The sequence below is a fragment of the Neurospora crassa genome, linkage group I (assembly GCF_000182925.2).
Source record: "Neurospora crassa OR74A linkage group I, whole genome shotgun sequence".
In the NCBI taxonomy this organism is placed as follows: domain Eukaryota; kingdom Fungi; phylum Ascomycota; class Sordariomycetes; order Sordariales; family Sordariaceae; genus Neurospora; species Neurospora crassa.
In genome coordinates, this window is record NC_026501.1 from 9,607,740 (window position 1) to 9,628,083 (window position 20,344).

A 20,344-nucleotide genomic window follows, 5' to 3' on the forward strand; every position below is an offset into this window, starting at 1 on the left:
CATCTTCTGTTTCTATTTTTCATATCTCGCATGAAAAACTGTCAAAATTGATGGTGTGAACCGCTGATGTGGGCAAGACATGACGATGACCATGACGACGAGAAGCAGAATTGGAAACGCGCCAAGCATCTCCGCCCAACAACAGAAGTCAGCGAAAGCATTGAAAAAGATCTTCACATTTTCAGCTCACAAGAACAAACGGATGCACCCGATCTTTCAAAATGCACTTCCAGTTTTCAAAAGCGGCAGACTGTCGTCGCATCATGTTCTCTTTTGGGCTTCAAATCCCACACTCGACATTTTGGATTACACACCTAGGCCTCTCTGGCTTTGAGTTTTGGTGGCTGTTGTAACCCACCATCATTTCAGTGAGTGTCATCCCGCATGTTTCGAAACAAAACTGTTTCCTCGTTGCCCCCTGTCTTTTGTTTCGATCGTCGCTTCATATCACAGCCTGCAGTGGGTGAAGTGAATACACTGGATGCCTCTCGACACCTGGATGGACCAGCCAACACTACTCGTTTCTTGTCAATTATGCTCCTTATCTTCTCCCTCAGATACAAGGTTCTAAACGCGGTTTCCGTATGATTCAAGTAGACACCGCCGATTTCGACCGGTTCACTGAGCTTTGGTGTCTCGAGGCGGCACAGCAACTTGGTATACCGACCTGGCATCAGGCTGGAGATGAGAGTATCGGATGCCTCCGAGCAACTGACCCGACTCACTAAGCCTCTCTTTGTTCATGTCTTGGAGTTGCCGTCTTTCCGACCGCGGTTTACGACCGCGATGCCAATACTTTCGCACACCTGCTTCCATATTCAAGCATTTGCCGGCGTACCTAGTTACATACCTAGAGGTACCTACCTAAGAAGTATCAGCGACGACCGAACTGGGAAGACTGCACCCTGACCGTGAAACCAGCAGCACAACGAGGCGAAACAAGGCAAGACAAGTCTGTCCAATACCTAGAGTCAGTCACTTCACCGCTCAAACTGTCAACTCGCCCGACTGCATACCTCTATGGTCTCATCCCGGGCTGGGAGTCCGTTCCTTCTCCTTCATTGAGGCAGTGACAAACAAATTCCTCCTCTGTCCGTCTCACCTTTCTGCCTTGTGCTCAACAAACTCCACGTCAACCGTTGTGCAGTGGCGCTATATGTAGAGAACCAAAACAAACCAAATCATGACACTCCATCGAAAACCCAATCTTCGAGGACTGGAACTTCGGAATGTACCTACTAGGCAAGCTTCCTAATGGCACAGCAACGAAGTTGACTTCCCTTACCTTGCAGACCACTGAAACATATCCGGATGGTATCCGTTGGTTGCCTCACCGAATTTCCAACTTTCGACTATGTCTCCATGAGGCTTCATTCCCGACAGGTAGGTAGATACCTCGTCCTTTGCACTTACATCTTCCCAGCAAGGTACGTGTACCCAAAACTTCTATAACAGCCCTGTGCTCAGCCTGCTTGGCCTCAATGTCAAATTCATCTTGGCCTTTGGCCTGTTCGCCTCATCAAACCACGTCAACACACACATCACCAGAAGGAACAAATCGGACACTACCTGCCCACACACCACTCCATTCTCCCTGGCTCTATATACATGTCTACCTATGGCAGTGTATGGTGGCTAGGTAGGTAGACGAGGCAGTGAATGCATCACCGTCCAGCCACCTCACCTCACCTCACCTTTCAAGAACATGAATCCGACAACAAGAACGAAACACTTTGCCAGGCGGCTTCATATCATGAACTTGAACGGGGCTTTGTCCTCGCCTCAAGCAACCCTGTCTCGGCTGGGGCTAGCGACAAATGAGCCGGTGACGTGACTAATAGAAAGAGAGGAAGAAGACAGAAGTACAAGAGTACGAGAGACAAGCTTGGCTGGGAAGATGAGGCTCTACCCCCCTGAATGACGTACAGCTGACTTCGCCTCGAATTTTCCACGTGGATTTTCTAGTTATCCAAGCAGTCAGGCAGTTCCTAGATAGGTACCTAGAGGTAGGTACATTTGCCTACGTTTACCTAGAGGTACTCGACCAGGTAAGGTAGCTCTGATTTTCCAGTCTCAAGCAGCCACGCAGTGATCATACTTCGCCTTGATCATTGGTGCTTACCTACACCCTTGCCGCATGCCTTGGCCGCCTTGTCAAGTTGTTGTCTTGAGGGCGGTGAGGCAACGGAGTTTCCGGCCTTCTCAGTTTTGACTTGTTTGGACTGGATTTGACAAGATGCAATGAAGTCAACCTACCTTATATACAGATCCCTAGCTACAAGTTACATGGCTATACTCTACTGTTTTCCATGTCTTTGTCGAGAAATGTTCGAGTGTCATGGTGGACATCCAGTAGACGACACAACTGCAGACGAGCAGTGACGAAGGACGTGGACATGTCCAACTCGCTATTTGAATTTCTGTCGGACCTCCTCACTGAATAATCACTGCCTTTCATTAATCTCAGCTACAATTACACCCTAAAGGGCCATTATCGTCCCCATATTCTAACAAAAAGCCATACCCTTATTTTCCATCACCAATACAACATATTACAACTACAAGTCTTGTCAAAGAACCAAGTCAACACCTCTTGACATGATCGTACCTCAGACAACATCAAACCCACTCTCCGCTTGGCCCCAAGCAGGTAACTCCTCCTCAACTCTTGCCGCCCTCACCCTAGAACTAACCACATGAATCCCCAAACCCTCCACATAACTCCCATGCATAACCACCTTTCCATCCATCTTGACGATATTCACCACCAAGTTTCTCCTTAGAAAGGGTTCCACGTCCTTGGGGTCCAGACTCCTCAACACCTCTCCCTGTCCTACCCAATCTCCATCTTCTCCATACCCTTCGTCTTCACCCCTGAAGCCATTCCCAACGTCACCTTCGAAGCCCACAAAACGACCACCAACACTTCTGCCTCCAGCACTTGCAGCAATACCCTTGACACCACCGCCAACACCGAACCTCCCCGTCCCCATCACCTTCTCAACCAGCGCCTTTGTCAACGGCACAGTTCCCGACACCATAACTTCATCCATCCCATCCATCTTACTCTCCCCATACCGCTCATCCGACGCAAAAACCCCCATCGACCCGACATGATTCTTGGCCGACGCCCACTCCTTCGGGTCCTTTGGTGCTTCCCCAAGAAACAAATGAATGAAAAACGGCCCATCCAAAGCTTGCTTCTTCACCCTTACATTCGCTAGCCACTCCCTGTATTGCCCATTACCGCTAAAAACCCTGCCGACAGGTAGATTGCTGGGGACCTTTTTCCCTGGTCCCAGTCTCCCGGCCCGTAGTTCCTTGCGGTAGAGACTCGAGGGAGTCGATGGACCGTAAAGGCGGTTGATCGCTGCCATTACCCTTCCCCTTGCCCTCCTTGACAGTGCTCGGCTCTGGCTGTTCGGTACACTACCCGACACTCCGACCAGCTCGGGGTAGGTGTATCCAAACCTCGTATGATCGCGGACCATGTCCGATGTCCAGAACGTGCCGTTCGCGTTAAAGTAGAATGGTGTCAAGGGGGTGGCGGCGGTCTGGAACTCGCCTCGGGAGGTGGTGTAGGATGCGATATAGGCTTGCATGGGAGTGACGTAGCTGCTTGGGTACAGGGACTGCCAGATGGCAAAGATACGGTCGACCATGGCGTGGTGAAGGAAGAAAATGGGATCAAAGGAGGAGTAGGGAATGTAGGCCATGTGGCCGCCTTGAGCGTTGGGTTGGCCTAGTCCGCCGCCGCCGGCTAGGTTGTGTACAGTGTCATGGATGGCTTCGAGGGAGTCGAAGGAGCCATTATTGATGTAGGGTATCCAGGCGTTGTTGCTGAAGGTGCTGTAGTTGCCGTAATTGGAGAAAAGGATGTAGAGACGTTGACCGATTGAGTCGAGATTTTGGTCAAAGTTCACAGCCACGAGGGAGTTGTTGGATTGCGCCTTGTTATCGCTGGTAGTCGGGCTTCTGAGAGTAGTTGTCCATATATCCCACTGTCGTACACCAAATGTCAGCAAGGGTCGCTTCGCCAAAGGTGACTTGCACTCACCGGATCCTGAAGAAAGGCAGTAGCATTCAGCGGCTTGAAGGAGTAACTGAACAAGGGGTTGGCAATTCTCTGCACACCATTGGGGCCATTCACATCCACGTACGGGCTCCCACCAACACTAAGAGGCAGAACGCTCTGTCCAGACGGCGGGCTGGAGGCCCAATCCCAGTAGGGTATGCGGAACCGGAGAGCAGCCGCCTGGTATCGGTTTCGTGGTTCGCCTTCGGGCCACCATTTGGCAATGTTCTGGATCAGGTTGTAAAGTACTTGCTGTGGACGGGTCTTGGGTCAGCAGGCGTCATGATCTCAGGGACAGAGAGAGGGTTGTACCTCGTAGAGGGCAAGATAAGGACGATGCCATGTCGGGAAGAGGATCGAGGAGTGAGTACAATATCCTGTTTCCTCATTTCCGGGAGTTGGAGTCACACCGCCCCAGGTTTGGTGAGGTATGCCGTGTATCCCTGGTTGACATTGTTGGTTAGCATGACAGAAAGCACACGTGTATCGTGTCAGTAGACAGAGAAGAATGAAGAGGGGGGAACCTCAAGTGTAACATTAGTACCAGTAATCCCGTACCACGACACCGGCGATGACTGGTCGGTGAACTGCATCAGACTGAGCCCCAGGATATAGAGCGTCCATAGCTCTTTGTCCTGTTCCAGCTGACGGATTTCTTGTCGAGGTCGGATTGTTTCCCCACCCTCGGCTCCCGTTACTACCGGCACCGGTTCTTGCGAAGCGAGCTGGCGCTTTATAAGCTTTGCTGCGTCAAAGCCGTAGTTGTACGCGCCATATTGTGCGAGAACGAAGTGCGCGACGAACACAGCGAGAAATAGCAGGGCGAGTGGTAACCGAAAGCGTGCCATTGGCATGGTCGCGGTGTGGAAGTAGTGTCAATCTCGGTTGTCGCAATGATTCAGACGTAGTGTTTGCTCGGAGAAGAGCCGGTGAAGCGTGGGAACGGCTGACCAAGAAGAAGATTGGTCGAGAACGATGCGGGCGAGGTAACGTACGTTGCGGGTGGGTGGGAGAGAGCGGAGAGAAATGGGATGTAACCAAGGCGGTGATGAGCTGCGATTAGGGGAGGTAAATGGGTGTCGAAGTAGTCATTGACGAAGTCCTTGAAGGTCCCGGGCCAGAATGGAATGCTGACGGTCGAGAGTTGGCAACGATTGGGATGTGACTCGAGTATGCTGATGAGGAGGAGTTGGCGAGATGGACAGATTAGAAGAAAAGAAGAGAAAGAAATTTCTGGATCCAGAACAGAAGAAATCTTGAAGTACGAAACGAGTGACTGATTGTTGTTCGGGTCACAGTGGACAGTGGCTTTTCTGATTGTCAAGCATGCCCTGGCTACCGATCATGGCAAAGTACAGATTGTCGTAGTAGGCAAGGTACTCGACCCAAAACACCAACACAGCGAGACGAAGCAGATGCCTTGCGATCGCCAGTCAGAAATTGAAGATTTCAGAGAAAGGTTTGGAACTGCCCGGGAAGTGGAGAGACAGCCAAGTGCCACTATGGAGTCGAGCCGAACGTGATAGTGACGATTCTATGGCAAGGACGAGAACTTCATCAGGAAGGAACAACGAGGGTGAAAGTGGAAGGTAGGTACTTACCGACATAACTTCCACACTGATTGACACAAGGAAGGTACATCTGGCACACGATTGGGGAATCCGAATGCCGTGATCGGAAGTCGGGCATCAGAGAGGCAGGTGAAACCCGACATCGGTTCTGAGATTGCTTCCTTCCTGGATGGACGTGTTGCGTGTGAAGTGTCAAGGGAAGTCACTGGCGGTAACTATCCGTATCAGCGTTGTATCCATTTCAGCTGCAGTGTGATTTCATTGCGGAGTGTCTCACCTGGTCATGGTAACGAACTGAAAGTATTTTGGAAGAAAAACATTGCCCAGTTGTGAATAGCTTCATGATAAGTATCGAGTTCTTCACTCGAGGACAGCACTTCCATCATGCTGCCAATTACATCACCAAACCCCATCTTCTTCAACTGCACCATCGTTGACACGCATACCTATCATTAGGGGTCACGGCAGCTATCCGATCGTGTTAAACACAATCTTGCGTCCTGGTGTCATCTCCCACTCTCGTGTTCAGGTACATCGTTCTCTTGTGCTACCGTCAAGTTTGCATTTGTCATCAAACCACTGCTCATAGCCATGAAGGATGACCTGTGGGTGACGGGATTCAGCTCACTTGCGTCAAAGTCAAATCCACTCGAGTGTCCCAACACATGCTACTCCTGTTCATGGTTTCACCATACCATGGGAATAAGAAAATGTCTGCCGGTATGACCGAAACATGAGAGAAAAACATTCGAACATTGCAAATTACACTACCCTAACTTACTCCCATGATGCTGCTAAACACATAAACCCATACATAGGAACTTTTCTGTACCCTTTGACCAGACCCATCCATACCTACATAGAACTCTCATATCTCTTAAGCCGTCAACATCAAATCGCCCGCCTTCTTCCCTACCAACTGTCCCCTCCTAATCTCATCCTTCTTATCTACCTTGTACTTCAGCTTGATGCCCATAGCCGCCAGCTCCACATCCAAGTACTTAAGCGCACCCGGCACCGCAACGATGGTAGTGTTCTCTCCACCGATCCACTGGGTACCGCTGCCATCTTCCCAAATCTCTCCGTCAATCTGCATGAGATCGACATCCTCCATATCGTCGAGCCTGACCGCGCAGTTCCTGCACCTAACAGTGCTGACGGCCTTGCGCTTGCCGATAAATGGCGACACGGTGGGTTGCGTGGAAAGGAAGGAGCCGCACTGACGGCACATCCAGCTCTTGGAGTAATCCGAGCAGTTGAGAAGACGGTCCTGAAGGAGGAACGAAGTACCGTGAGCGAGAAGGGCATCACGCTCCATTTCACCGACACGGATACCACCACCCTTCTTACGACCCTTGATGGGCTGACCAGTCGTAGGCACGACGGGACCAGTGGTACGCACTTGGTACTTGTCGTTAACCATGTGACGCAGACGCTGGTAGTAGACCACACCAATGTAGATATCCGCTTGGAACTCCTCGCCCGTAATACCCGAGTAGAGGGGCTCGTTGCCGTGGTAGTTGTAGCCAGCCTTCATGAGCTGGTGGCCAAAGTAATCGCCCGCCGTGTTTTGCTCGTCGAACTTGAAGGGGGTGGAGTCCTGCGCGAGACCGTGCAGGGCGCCAGCCTTGCCGGCTAGCGACTCGACAAACATGCCAATGGTCATGCGCGACGGGAAAGCGTGAGGGTTGATGATGACGTCGGGCTGGATACCGGTTTCCGAGAAGGGCATGTCGGTGGCGGGCCACTTTTGCGAAAGGACACCCTTTTGACCGTGACGAGACGAGAACTTGTCACCAATGACGGGGGAACGGGGAATGCGCAACTTGATGGAGACGGTCTGCAGGGGCTCGGTGCCATTGTCGGCGCCGATGACGCGGACTTCCTCTACAAAGGCGTCTTCCGAGTCCTTGTACCGCTCGTAGTGAGTGACGCCGTCGCGGTTGACGAGCTGGCCGTTGTAGTCGGCGGAAACGGTGTGCCACGCGCAGATGACGTCGCCCTCACGGAGAAGACGGCCGACGCGAGGGAGACCGTCGTTGTCGAGCATGTCGCGGGTGGACTCCCGGATGGTGCTGTTGGGCGCGAAGCCAAACATCTTGACGATGCTCTTGGCCGAGCGTGTCCTGCTGTCATCCTTGAGACTGACCTTCTTGGTCTTGTAGATGCTACCGTGACCAAATCCTCTCTCGTGTGCCGACTTGTTGAGAATCATGGCGTCGTCCATGTCGTAACCAGTGTATGAAATGACAGCGACGACGGCGTTCATGCCGTTGGGGAAGTTGTCGAAACCGTACGTGTTGTGCAGAGGTGCGCGGACAACAGGCGTCTGACCCGTTTGGAGACGGTACATCTTGTTGTCCGTACGGTGGGCAAGAGCCGTTGCTGGTGTACCCATGGTTTGCTTACCCATCTGACACTGGTACATGTTACGGGGAGACTGGTTGAAGTCGGAGAAGGGGGTCATGTTGGCGAGGATGGAGAGGATGTTAGTAGGATCGAACTCCACGTGGGTAGAATCCCCGGGGATGACCTCTTGCTCCGTGCAGGCAATCGACATGTAAGGCTGCTCCTGAGGACCGACAAAGTCCTCCTTCTGCAGAGGGAGGTACTTGACGGGACGGACCATACGAGCGGGCTGAGAGGACATGTAGAGACCGGGGTAAGAACCGCCGTTGGAAGGAGGGACGTAGCCAATCTCGAGCTGAAGAGGTACGCCGTTCTCGCCGTTGACCTTCCAGTAACGGAGAGTCTCGGCGATGGACTTGCACTCCTCAGGGGTGCACCAACCGACGATCCTGCCATCAAGCATAACGACTACGCTCTCGCTGGTGGCAGCCGAGGAAATGTTGACAACGCCGAGCTCGAAAGCCAGACGAGAAATGGTAGAGGCGTCTACAGACTCCGTCATGATCTTGCACTTGTGGGCCAAATGGTTGAGAAGACCGCAAGGAGAACCATCAGGAGTGTGGACAGGGCAGAGAAAACCCCACGATTCGGGCAAAAGCTTACGGACCGTTGTCGTCTTGAGCTGGGCGAAGAAGGAACCACGATGCACCATGCGGAAGTGACTGATGAAACGCAAGAAGTTGAGCTTCTCGGCAACGACGGTGAAGCCGGAAACCTGCTGCAAATCGAGACCGGAAGGGGACACAAGGTTGCCGGTAGACAAGAAGTACTCGAGCGACTGACCAATGTTTTCGTTGGCCCTGCGGAAGATGGCGATGGGGAAGTCCTTGAGGAAAGTGTCGGACTGGAAAGATACCGTGGGGTTCCTCCTGAGGTAGTCGCGAAGGGAGGCCCGGAAGGAAACGGTCAACAGCTCCTCGAGCCTCTCCTTGATGATCTGGCCGTAGAGGAAACCACCCAGGAGAATCTCCTGGTTCTGGACGGCATCGGGGTTGTCGACAGCGCAGTCACCGGCAACGAGGGCGTACAGCTTGCGGCACATGAAGAGCAGCATGTTGAACTTGTCGGCATCCTGCTGCTCGGTGACGTCCTGGGAGCCGAGATGGACAAGAACAATCTTGCGGAGGAACTCTGTGCCAACCTCGTAGTCGGACATGGTGTCGGGGACGCCGAGAACGACGCGGAACTTTTGGCCGAGGTACGCGCGAGTCTGGGTCTTGCTGTAAAGGCCGTATTTCTTGTAAGTGCGGAGGAGGAGTTCGACGCGGTCGGTCAAGAAGGTGTTGGCGACGCCCTTGGACTGGGGTGGGCCGACAAGACCCTCGAAGATTTCTCGATCGTTTGTCTCAACGAGGGCCTTCATGATCATCATGACGGGGATGAGGTACTCGTTCTTTCTCCACGAGAAGCGGAAGGTGACATTGCCGTCGCTGAGGTAGTGGAGGACGTTGGTCTGGGAGGTCTCGTCAGGGCGGACGGATCGCATTATGATACCGTACGGGGTGTAGGAGGCGCCTCTGTTCTGGAAACTGGGACGGACGATGGCGAGCGGGAAGTTTCTCCGGTTGACGAGGAGCATGCGGATGAGCTTTTCGATACCATTGACGATGAAGTAACCGCCCAATTCTTCGGACTCTTCCTTTCTTGCTACCAGCTGGGCAGGGGAGTTGTTTTGGAGGTGGCACTTGTTGGACTGTTTTTTTCGCAAGCAGAATTGTTAGACATCGATGATGTAGACTGGGAATATCTCGGGTCACCAGGCTTACCTTGACCATGATGGGCATCTGGCCGAGCTCGCGCACAAACTCGTGAGGCTCGCCATCGTTGATGCGATACTCAAAGGTGGCCGACAGCTTGCCCCTGTATGAGACATGTCGTTCTCTGCACTCGGCCGGGAAGATTTCACGGTTCTTGGCCCAGCGGTTGGTGGGCGGGACCTGAGACTTTTGCAACTCGATGCTCTTGTAGCGGATGGTGAGCTTGTTCTTGCCCTGGGGATCAGCGCGCTCATCGCCGTCTAGGAATGTCTTGGTGCCAATCTCGGCCAGAGCGTGGTCGAGAAGGGAAGGCTTGCCATCGTCGCGGAAGAGGGCGTTGAAGGACTCGATGTGGGGGTCGACGGCGGCCTGGAGGGCGGGATAGGCGGTGCGGTCGGTCGGGGGGTCTCGGAAGAGCTTCTCGCGGCGGACCTGGTTGAACTCGACGTCCCAGTCCTGGCTGGTCGGCTGCGGTTGTTGGGGAGCCATTGTGTGTTGGTGTGTGAGGAGGACTTGGGGTCCTGTCCTTGGGTGCAGTATCTCGGGATATGCGGGTTGGTGTTTTCAAGGTGGATATCAAACCCAGAAGTATGGATGGGCTTTTGTCTGCTTTCTAAGCAGCAAAGTGAAGCGCTCCTTGGATTATTCCTTCATAATCTGCCGGCTGGGTATCGGGACGGTTGTCAGAGATATGCGCCGGGGGCATTGATCTCTCAAACGGGATATATGGTTTGGTTTCGTTGTTGACTTGGACTGTTTCCGTCCCTTCAGTCAGTCAGTCGCAAGCGTGGACACCGACCTTCAACTTTTCGAGCGCGTCAACAACTAGAATTGAATGCGCCGCCCGCCCCAGCGCTGCATTGATTTTTTTTTTCCTCGAATTGTTAGAGCTTATCGCTTATCGGACTACTGCCCCACAGTTCGATTTTGTCAGGTTTGGATGACGCTAAGCCGGACGAGGAAGTACCAACAGGGTCCCGATGGCCAGTGAGGTGCTTGGTGCCTGGCGTCGGTGCTGTGTAGAATGCCGTACTGAGTGAGTACTGAGTTTAAGCTGAGGATGGAGGTCCATGAATGGCACGACGAAGAGAGGAGACACAAGATGTGGATGATTCAACGGGCACGCAGTGCAACCTCAACATGTTCCATCCCGGACATGTCAAGATTATTGTGCACAACAGGTGGTTCACTTCTTCCTGTTGATATCAGACCCTTTTTGCACGCCACTGGAGTGTCAAGTTGCTTGCCGTGACGTTGTGACCCATGAGGATGGGACGGGAGTTGGAGGTTCGTCAGTGGTTGAGCTCCACAGCAGGAGACTGTTCATTGGTCCAGTAGTATAGGTGATGACATTTCTTGAGGAGGAGAAAGTCGGCAGTCTTCTCAGCCTTTCCTCACAATGTTGGCTTCTTCCAACGGCCAAATGTTTGCTTTTCAAGTCGAATCCCGTTGGTACACTAGTAGATTGCATTCCCCGAGAGGCCATATGGCGGCCGTCTTCGAGGCCTAACCTCATGGCTTTCCGGTCCCGCCTCGCTTCCAGCCTCCCATCCTAGGTACCTATGGTAGGTAGTTCGTCTCTTTCCCGGCCGAATGAGAAGTGGACTTTGGACACTTTGAGTCGCTTCGGTGATTATCATCAGCAGCAAAAGAGCTCATGGCCCGAACATGGGCGACCACTCTGCCCGGCCCTATCGCGGACTGTGTCAGTATTATTGAAGAGGGAGTGGCCGTCGGCCTATAAGTCAGTCAAACCAACGGCAACCTCAAACCCGTTCATCCCATTCAAGGCCGCAAAAACGGTTAGCACAAGTTGAAGTGGATCAAATGCCATCACTCGAATCTTCATCCGTACCCGGCGCGTCCTGCATTGCCTGTACGTACTAGTCCTCTCCGCAAAATCTATGCAGCTGCCTACACTTATGCACTGCACTCTCCCCTCACTCCGCACTCCGTCAGACGGGATGGTCGTTTAATCGGGCAATCACTGGTAATCTTGGATAGCCATAACTGGCGGGTTGTGGCATTGGTCAATGAGCCTGGAAGAGCCTCGAGTGGTGATTACTGGTGGTGGTTATCAGCATCACTGTTTGTGGAAGTACTAGATAAAGGTCAAGGCAGCAAGTATCGCGGACTGGAACTTCTTCCCTCCACTCACCAAGACATCTCTTAAGCCCGAGGCAAAGTGGCCCTGTCTCCTGGTGACCTTGATTGAGCCTTGGGGCCTGTAAAACAACACGAGCTGCTCGGGTTTCACCATGACTGTATTGAACTTGACGAGAAGCAGTTCGAGTCATTAGAGGTATAGTGTCTCTCCTTGGTAACCACATTCCCTTGATGTCGCCTTCCACACTCATGTGATGGCTGAGGATTGATCGATCTCACTGAGCTCAACAAGAGAAAGTCCAAAGGGCTCCTCCTTCCGTCATGGGCCTTGAAGCGTGGGGAATGGAACCTGCCCCGAAGCTCAATGGGCCAATCAGAAGAAGGCAACTACCCCGCTGTTGCGTCTGTTGGTGGCCTCTACAATACACCACCTTCCCGTCTTGATCCATTCAGGGTTCCTCTTGTGCTGTAGGCTCAGTCTTCAGGTCTACTTACCAGTCCAGTCGCTACTACTGTACAATGACAGACAACAAAAGTCTTGACGGAGTCTTTCAAATTTTCACACAAACTTGACTTTTGACATCTCGGCCTCATATTACTGCCCGTAGTACAATTCGGATCCGTCCTCACTCAACCCTACCAGTCACACACTATCTCCTCGTTCAGCGTCGAGGAACACAAACAACGGTTCTCCAAGGATTACACAGCTTTGGGAGACGGAAGAGAAAAAAGGGACTAGAGCAGGACAGATCCATCCGGCTACCGAGCCCTGATCTGATTGTCCCTGGCGAGCGAGATCCATCCCAGCCAGTTCCCGGTCTTGATTGATTGATTGATTGACAGACGGACGAACCAGCAGCCATCTTGCGTCCACATATCCAACGAACACTACTGACCCGAACGAAGGCGACTTTACCAGGCTAGACTAGACTCTGTTGATTGATCTACATATTCTACGTACTGGCCCGTTGACTGCGCACGCACAGAACGCAAGCAGACGGGAGCACTCAACCAACAACAGAAGCAACAGTCCCTGCAGTATCTGCCATCTGCCATCCGCCATCCCATATAAGGGAATCCCAGCATCAGCATCAGCATCAGCATCAACATCCCGCAGCGGCAACCTCCAGTTCGATCCAACCTTATACACCTTTCCCATCCGCCCTTAAACCAAAAGACCCGCCGATACTACAGTACCTACCTGACTCTTCAGTCTCCAGCCTAGTCACCTTCAGTTGTCTTGTCCCGAGACTTGACCATTTTGGCACACCGTCTTCTCTTCCTCGTGCGACCTTCAGTCTTATTGCCGCCTCCGCCTCTGCCGCCATCAACCCCAGTCTTTCCCCCGAGCTAGTCTAGTCTCTAGAGACCCTAGCATCGATTGATACTCTAGACACCCTGCTTTTGCTCTTCCCGGTCCCTCTTTTCAGACGCTCTCGTCCGTGATCACGGGCGGGTATCACACAGTTCCCTTTCTAGTTCCAGTTGGCGACTTCCGTTTCCAGTCTGTCTCCCCCGCCGATGATCATCTCCCAACACTTGCTACCTCGACTATTCTCGCTCATCGATATCCGCCATCGCACGCTCGCAGTCTGATCACCGCCAGCAACTCTGGTTTACTACTGCCCTGGGAGGGAAACGAATGAAACCCGGGTCTTAGCCGCTCTCATCTGTGTACTACAGTTAACAAAGTACATCCGTCAAATCATCACGGCTCGGGGCACGGACCACTCTTCCTCCAGAAGGCTTCCTCCAGAAGAGAGAGGTCATTCATCATCTCACCTTGGCGAGCGGCGGCCCGTACGGAATCCCAGTCGCTCACACACACACACCTACACACAGTCAAGTCACCCACTCGGTCACTCTCACACCCGCGCGGCACCCCAGCAGCAGCCAGACAGCCAGACAGCCCCGCGTCGGCTTCGGACGGACTATCCTCAACCACCCCATATCCCACCCAGATCGCACAAGAACTGCATCTCCCACCTCGTTGCGAGATTTGCCAGCCCGCGACGGGTGTGCCAGAGTCATACGAGACATTCTACTTTTATTTTCTTTTCATTATCTGCTCTTCGTGTGTCCTGTACCATACCTGTTATATCGTCTGCCTGCAAAAGTAATATCCCGACTGAGACCTGCCTGCCGCTCTGCGTGCGCTGCTGCTGTCAATATCCGGACCATACAACCTGTTGATCAGTCCGGTCTACGCCTACGCCATTGTCTATAACTCCTTCGGATCCCGACGATTTTCATTCGTTCTCGTCCTGTTCGCATCTACTACCGCCATCGCATCACTTCACATCAATTACCCACCATGGCCGGGCTCTTCAAAAAAGTCTATGACTGGTTGCTCAGAACTTTCTGGTGAGTAGTCACGGAAGTGGCCCAGTTTGTCCTATCGCATCGATTGCTCACATATCAGATACAACAGGGCAACGGAGATGGATGTGACCATGATCGGCTTGCAGAACGCAGGAAAGACGTCACTGCTGAGAGTTATTTCGGTGAGTCGCCAATGCCGCCGTCCACCTCTTCCATAGCTGAAGCTTTTGCTGACCAATTCCAGGGCGGAGAATTCACCCTTGAGTAAGCCACCTCTTTTTGGTCCCATTCCATATTCCATCAAATCCCCTCCTGACCCCCTCTCCCCTTCCTTATCCCCCGCGACTAATATCACACCACACATAGCTCTATCCCAACAGTAGGCTTCAACCTCAAGCGTGTCCAACGCGGGCATGTCACGCTCAAATGCTGGGATCTCGGTGGCCAGCCGCGCTTTCGGCAGATGTGGGAGCGCTACTGCCGAGGCGTCAACGCGATAGTCTTTATCGTCGACATCGCCGATCCTCGTCTGCTCCCGCAAGCCAAGGACGAATTGCACTCCCTTATGCGAAACGAAACCCTCCAGGGTATCCCCTTGTTGGTGTTGGGCAATAAATCCGATTTGCCGGAACGGTTGAGTGTCGACGAGCTGATTGATGCGATGGATTTGAAGAGCATCGCCGGACGGGAGGTCAGCTGTTATGGGATCTCGGCCAAGGAGGAGATGAATCTCGATGCGGTGCTGCAGTGGTTGATGAGGTTTGCTGGGAAATGAGCGGATCCGAACGGTTTCGAAGGATGAGGGTTTTCTTTGCGTTTTACCAATACCCACGCGCTGTTTGGTTTTCGATCTCCGGCCCGGGCATATGAGTTCGTCGCTGGCTCAACAGTCCAGCGACCTCGGCCCGGGTTTGTTATTGTTCTTCATCTTCTTTTCCGGACCTCGCGCCATTCGAATTTCGATTTCGATGTCCTTTGCGACGACGAACCAGCAGATGACGACGTTGTTTGATTCTTTTTTTCGGTCGGCAACAGATCGCGGTCCTGTAGGTATCTGCGATTCGATCTCGGCTTGCGCGTTTGTTTGGATATATTATTGGTATGCTGTTATACATTGACGGCATTCGTCCCCTATTGTCCACGTGATGAAGGGGACAGCTTCGTCGTTTCCGTGTAAGACCGAACTCCTTTTTTTCTTTTGAATATTGGGAAAGCTGTCCGTCGGCGACGACTGGGCTCAAAACGAATCTTAGAACGAAATGGCACTCGCCACTCAAACCACGGGAGGGAGATGGAAACGATGTGGTAATAGGAATGGGGTGATGTCTTGTATAGTTTCTTGTCCTCTTTGTTTCGACGTGTGCTTTGCCTGGTTTGGATATATCATGGATGGAAAGTTGAGAGGTTCTGCGAAGACGAGGTGTGGACAAGGAAGGGATCTGGGAAACGAGGAAGAAAGGGAATTTTGGTTAACCTTGTAACTTTCCAGATATCCGCTTCTCTTTGTGTGGTCAACTTTGAGCGAGGATGAAGAGACTGAATGACAAAAAGGAAGATCCCAGACAGAGAGCCAACTCCATGATTTGTAAAAGAACAGTTAAGGAGAAGAGGTCTGTGACAGGAAGGAGAGTGCAGTAGCAGTAGAGATACTCATCCAAATGGCGACGACGTCCGTAAATGACCGCGAAATCAATCGTATCGGTCGATGTGAAAACCAAGGTGAGTGACATGGAGTAGCACCGTACGGTTTGTATGTAGATGAGTGACCTAGAAGTGCAAGAGACTCGAGTATGTCAAGGTCACAACAAGGCGTAAGGCGGATTGGTGGTGGTTATTGTTGTTGTTGTTGTTGTTGTTGTTGTTGTTGTTGTTGTTGTTGTTGTTGTTGTTGTTGTTGTTGTTGTTGTTATTGTTGTCGTTGGGGTGCTGCAGGCGCGAGATCATTGAAGGCCTGCACGAACACCAAAAACAACGGATGGGGAAAAGGGACGGAAGGAGGAGGAGAACGAAAGAGACGAAACAAGAAAGAGGAACCCATGCCCTCATAGATATTTCTGTCGGGTCCTTGCCCGAAACCCAGAACAAAATTTCTGCTTTGCTCCGGGCTGGCCTCTTTTGCTTCCTTCCAAAACCATTTGGTAGATTGTAGGTACGGGGGGAAGGACAGGAAACTGGGACTTATGTTGTTTGGGGACCTGACTACGTACCCTTGATCGATGCCAGCGAGGCCCTGACTGACTGACCCCTCGAACTGACTGACACGACTCCATCGTTTATTGACGTGGGTGGGTCTGATTGGCTGGAGCAAAGAGCGCAGGGCTGCGCGCCGCGCGCACCGCGGGTTTGGAGAAGGGGGAGGGGGGAGGGATGGTGATCATGTATGCCAGCTGGGATTGGGATGGGAAATGGGATGGGGGACTGGAAGACATTTGATGCTTGGGGAAATTTCGCACTTGCTTGCAATACGCACACTCACTCACACACCATTGTTCATAAAGGTGAAGCTGTATGGGTTCTAAGTATTGAATCTCGTCGTTCTTGGTTTGTTCATGGCTGTGTTGAACCGTAACCGTTAAAGATGTCAGTGGTTTCATGAAAAAAAAGAAAAAAAGAAGAACCGCGTGTAAGTCCAAACAAGCACATAAGGAACTGAGTAGGTACCTGACGATCAAAATGCTGGGCTGAAGGTGCACCGTGCTGTACATGTAAATGTGTGAGTGAGGGTGTAACACCATGTGAATCAGACCGAGATCCTTGGTTTGATGGTTTCGTTCAGCAACTCCGTGTGGAAAAAAAAAAGAAAAAAAAATAGGAAAGGTGTTGAGGAGTCATTTGTACATACCATTTCTACTTCAACCTTCTCGAGTGATGGCTCGGCTTGGTATCCCGGTTTGTTCATTGACCTCCGGCAAGGCTCGAGATACTTATACGCAGTGATTCGTCCGGAGGTTATCACGATGATCGTAGGGCTGAACGGACCAGAGGACAGCTGACCTTCATCAAGTGGGTATGCCAGTGGTAGAGACCTTGGAGACTACAGGCCGACTGCTCTTACAGAATTTGGCATTGTCGTTGACTTCACAGCTGCGTCGCCCAAGCAGTCATGATGAACTGCGGAAAACCAGAAACAGCTTCTACAACACTGACCGTAGATGCGGACCAGGAAAGGCCTCAAGGCTGTCCCCGAGTCACTCTGGCCTTCTTGATTCCCTTGTTCATAACGGATGGCCGCTCAGTCGGTTCTATCGTTAGCATCAGTGACACTGTCACCGCGACTCACCAGCGAAATACTCGCTCGCCTGCTGCCTCCAGTCACAATAGCAGAATGGCACAAACACGGGCACCGCAGAGGAACATGAAATGGCTTGATCCTTCTTATTTGTGTGGTGTGCTGGAAGTTCGATCGCCCCAAGTTCTACCCTGAGAGCTCTCTCTCTATGTGACGTTGCTGAGCCGGTCGTTATGTATGGTCGTTTCGCGCATGATTGATCATTAAACCACCAAAAAGATTCGGACCTGTTGTAGTGTAATGGATGTGTGGTATCTCTTTCGCTTTTTGGGAGGTCTGCAGAAACAAAACAGAAGAAAGGACTCGAGTCTTTTGTTTGCATTCCCTCTATCTCTGGCCGAGATGCGGCAACACACGGCCGTGTTTGTTGCTGATAATTCCTCCCTCAGCAGACAAACAGCAAGCCATATCGTGGTCGTCCGGAAAACTTGACTCGGGTCTCTTTCTTGATCAATGCAATGCCGAAGAACGCCGTCCGCCGTGTCCACGCATCATGATGCTCGCCAACAAAAGCAGCCAGCGCACAACCACAACCATCCAAGCACCACCACTTTCTCCCTCTCCAGGTAGTCCTTTAACGGTAGGACTTCTGGAAGCGAGAGCGGGCACCCTTACCACCGAACTTCTTGGGCTCGCAACGTCTGGGATCGGCGACGAGGAGAGTACGGTCGAACTGGATGAGGGCGGTCTTCAGGGTGTTCTTGGAGTGCTCATCGACGTACTTGGCGTAGTAGGCAACCTGTAAATCCACCAAAAATGCCCTGGTTAGTTTTCTCGTCTTTGCATCTTCTTCGGGTGCATCGTGTCATGGAATTCGGCAAAATGTTATCGGTCGGGGGAAAAGGGGGCTCGTGAATCGGGAGATACTGACAATGGCCTTGGCAATCTGTAATGAGCGATTCTGTTAGCATATCTGTTGTCGCGAACGGTTTCCGGAGTCGCAGATTTCCAAACTTACAGCCTGACGGACGGCATAGACCTGGGAGACGTGACCACCACCGGAGACCTTGAGGCGGATGTCGACCTCGGCGAACTTGTCGGTACCGAGGAGAAGGATGGGCTCGTAGAGCTTGGCCCGGAGGATCTCGGGGGCGTAGAGCTTAAGGGGAACACCGTTGACCTTGATGAGGCCCTTGCCCTGCACACAGCGGGCGACCGCTACATTTGTCGCAAAGATGTCAGCAATTGTCGCTCTGTCATGAGATGGCCCGAAATTCCAAAATGCAATATCTCGACATACCCGTGGCGTTCTTCTTCTTGCCGAAAACCTGGACCGCTTGCGTAGCCATTTTGTCTGGATGGCAAGATCACGACGATGCGTACGTTCGGGACTTGATAATTTTCAGAGTCGTTCCTCAAAATTTGTGTGGGAGGGGAAAACGAATGGGGCTAAAGTCTGTCACGTGCTGACTAAGCCAGCTGGTAGTGGCCTTTTTGGCGAGTGCGCTGGGCCGCTGGACCTGGGAGCGTGTGCAGTCGGGTGGTCACTGCAGTGCGGTCGGTGCGCGCCCAGACGGGAGACGCCCCGTGGTTGAGGCCGGCAGGGGCTGTACTAGCGGGCCGCCGCCAGCTGGCATATCTGGAGCATAGTATTGCACTGCAGCATTAGAGGTACTTGGCAATCTTGGCAGAGCTGTGCCTCTTCGTGCAGTGAGCCAAATGCATTTCATTTTTTGGATTTGGAGTTCACTGCAGTTGTCGAGTGGAACTCAGTTCCTTCCTTTTTTGCATCATCGCAATGAAACATGACCATAACACAAAGCCGCCATCTGTTATGCCGCTCACTGTTTTATTACCTGCGTAACTTGACTGCAAGGGACTTGGCATACGGGCGGCCTCTCATCAAGATAAATTATTGACAGACGATCGCTTCCGTCCACGCGCAGTGCCATCTGTCTGTCGCACCGAAGCACCCACGCAATTTGGACAGGAACAGCGACGGGAGTCTGATGTTCAAGGCTGATACGTCGGCGGTGTCGCGTTGCACCTCCACTCAACCCGTCCACTGCAATCTTATATAGGTAAGTTTCCCGTTTGGGTAGGTATCGATCTTGTCCACTTCCACCGACGATGCCAACAAAGGACAGTTTATGTCATGCCATGGACTTTGCCACAGGCAGACAGACAGCCACACTCAGTGAATATTCCCGTCTTTCCGAATTGGGTAACACTCCCTGATACCAGCGAGATGTAATGGATAGGCGCGGCAAAGATACCTACTTACCACGCAAGACGGCAATGGTACGGCTAATATCGCAACCATACCTCTAACCACATGCCATTTATACTACCTACCCATTGTCCCAAACAGGCTCGCCGTCGTCGCAGCGGCAGTTGGTTGTCTTTTGTATGCAATCGAGGAAGAGTTTGTATTGGACTGTTGGCCGCTATGATTCTTGTCCGAGATCACGACGTGGGATCGGCCGATGCTGTATCTTTCTGGTCTCGGATAGGCGGCTTGGCAGGTCAAAGTTCTCGCAACAGAGGTGAACCATTGAGCAGACCATTGGTGACCTTAGGTTGGTGACCCCTATTTGATACAATCATCACCACAGGATTCGCTTGACAGGTGAAATTTGATGGAAGACGGGGTTGGTGGCCGAGGTGTTGGTTTGACAGTGTCGAACCTTCAAGATCTTGCTCAGTCAGCCAGCTAGGTAAGTACAGCTCAGCCACTGTGTACCTTGCGTAGAGTATATGTTCCAACAAGTACATCTGGCAAGGGAATGGATGGAAACAAAGGATTTCAAGCCCGGGGTCGGTGACCAGCATTAGATTCCATTCTCCGGCTTTTTCCACAATATGCCCGCCCTGC

General features: G+C 52.2%; 7 protein-coding genes across 7 annotated transcripts; 1 reads left to right on the forward strand and 6 right to left on the reverse strand.

Annotated features, from left to right (window-relative positions):
- Nucleotides 1-618: 618 nt before the first annotated feature.
- NCU08614 (hypothetical protein) lies at nucleotides 619-2,340 on the reverse strand (the record flags this gene model as incomplete). Its single annotated transcript, XM_959729.1, has 7 exons — nucleotides 619-838; nucleotides 1,103-1,152; nucleotides 1,286-1,329; nucleotides 1,414-1,507; nucleotides 1,927-1,961; nucleotides 2,123-2,222; nucleotides 2,287-2,340. The coding sequence occupies 7 exons, from the start codon at nucleotides 2,338-2,340 to the stop codon at nucleotides 619-621; spliced, it is 597 nt and encodes a 198-aa protein (XP_964822.1).
- A 269-nt stretch (nucleotides 2,341-2,609) lies between these two features.
- NCU08615 (tyrosinase) lies at nucleotides 2,610-4,929 on the reverse strand (the record flags this gene model as incomplete). Its single annotated transcript, XM_959730.2, has 4 exons — nucleotides 2,610-4,001; nucleotides 4,058-4,327; nucleotides 4,388-4,518; nucleotides 4,620-4,929. 4 exons carry the CDS (start codon nucleotides 4,927-4,929, stop codon nucleotides 2,610-2,612), a joined length of 2,103 nt encoding a protein of 700 aa, XP_964823.2.
- A 1,384-nt stretch (nucleotides 4,930-6,313) lies between these two features.
- un-18 (unknown-18) lies at nucleotides 6,314-10,988 on the reverse strand. The gene is made up of 2 exons (XM_959731.3): nucleotides 9,822-10,988; nucleotides 6,314-9,748 (listed from the first exon to the last, which is right to left on the reverse strand). The coding sequence occupies exons 1-2, from the start codon at nucleotides 10,299-10,301 to the stop codon at nucleotides 6,524-6,526; spliced, it is 3,705 nt and encodes a 1,234-aa protein (XP_964824.1). The 5' UTR covers nucleotides 10,302-10,988; the 3' UTR covers nucleotides 6,314-6,523.
- A 166-nt stretch (nucleotides 10,989-11,154) lies between these two features.
- NCU08617 (hypothetical protein) lies at nucleotides 11,155-12,186 on the reverse strand. Its single transcript, XM_959732.2, has 2 exons — nucleotides 11,971-12,186; nucleotides 11,155-11,876 (listed from the first exon to the last, which is right to left on the reverse strand). Exons 1-2 carry the CDS (start codon nucleotides 12,167-12,169, stop codon nucleotides 11,797-11,799), a joined length of 279 nt encoding a protein of 92 aa, XP_964825.2. The 5' UTR covers nucleotides 12,170-12,186; the 3' UTR covers nucleotides 11,155-11,796.
- Nucleotides 12,187-12,402: 216 nt separating this feature from the next.
- NCU08618 (ADP-ribosylation factor family protein) lies at nucleotides 12,403-16,100 on the forward strand. Its single transcript, XM_959733.2, has 4 exons — nucleotides 12,403-14,282; nucleotides 14,350-14,422; nucleotides 14,485-14,504; nucleotides 14,607-16,100. The coding sequence occupies exons 1-4, from the start codon at nucleotides 14,233-14,235 to the stop codon at nucleotides 15,013-15,015; spliced, it is 552 nt and encodes a 183-aa protein (XP_964826.1). The 5' UTR covers nucleotides 12,403-14,232; the 3' UTR covers nucleotides 15,016-16,100.
- Nucleotides 15,529-17,307, reverse strand: NCU08619 (hypothetical protein; the record flags this gene model as incomplete). Its single annotated transcript, XM_959734.2, has 6 exons — nucleotides 15,529-16,191; nucleotides 16,448-16,531; nucleotides 16,721-16,744; nucleotides 16,902-16,993; nucleotides 17,083-17,229; nucleotides 17,296-17,307. The coding sequence occupies 6 exons, from the start codon at nucleotides 17,305-17,307 to the stop codon at nucleotides 16,008-16,010; spliced, it is 543 nt and encodes a 180-aa protein (XP_964827.1). The 3' UTR covers nucleotides 15,529-16,007.
- Nucleotides 17,308-17,586: 279 nt separating this feature from the next.
- On the reverse strand, nucleotides 17,587-19,003 carry NCU08620 (40S ribosomal protein S16). The gene is made up of 4 exons (XM_959735.3): nucleotides 18,770-19,003; nucleotides 18,488-18,687; nucleotides 18,401-18,415; nucleotides 17,587-18,268 (listed from the first exon to the last, which is right to left on the reverse strand). Exons 1-4 carry the CDS (start codon nucleotides 18,816-18,818, stop codon nucleotides 18,104-18,106), a joined length of 429 nt encoding a protein of 142 aa, XP_964828.1. The 5' UTR covers nucleotides 18,819-19,003; the 3' UTR covers nucleotides 17,587-18,103.
- Nucleotides 19,004-20,344: the final 1,341 nt, after the last annotated feature.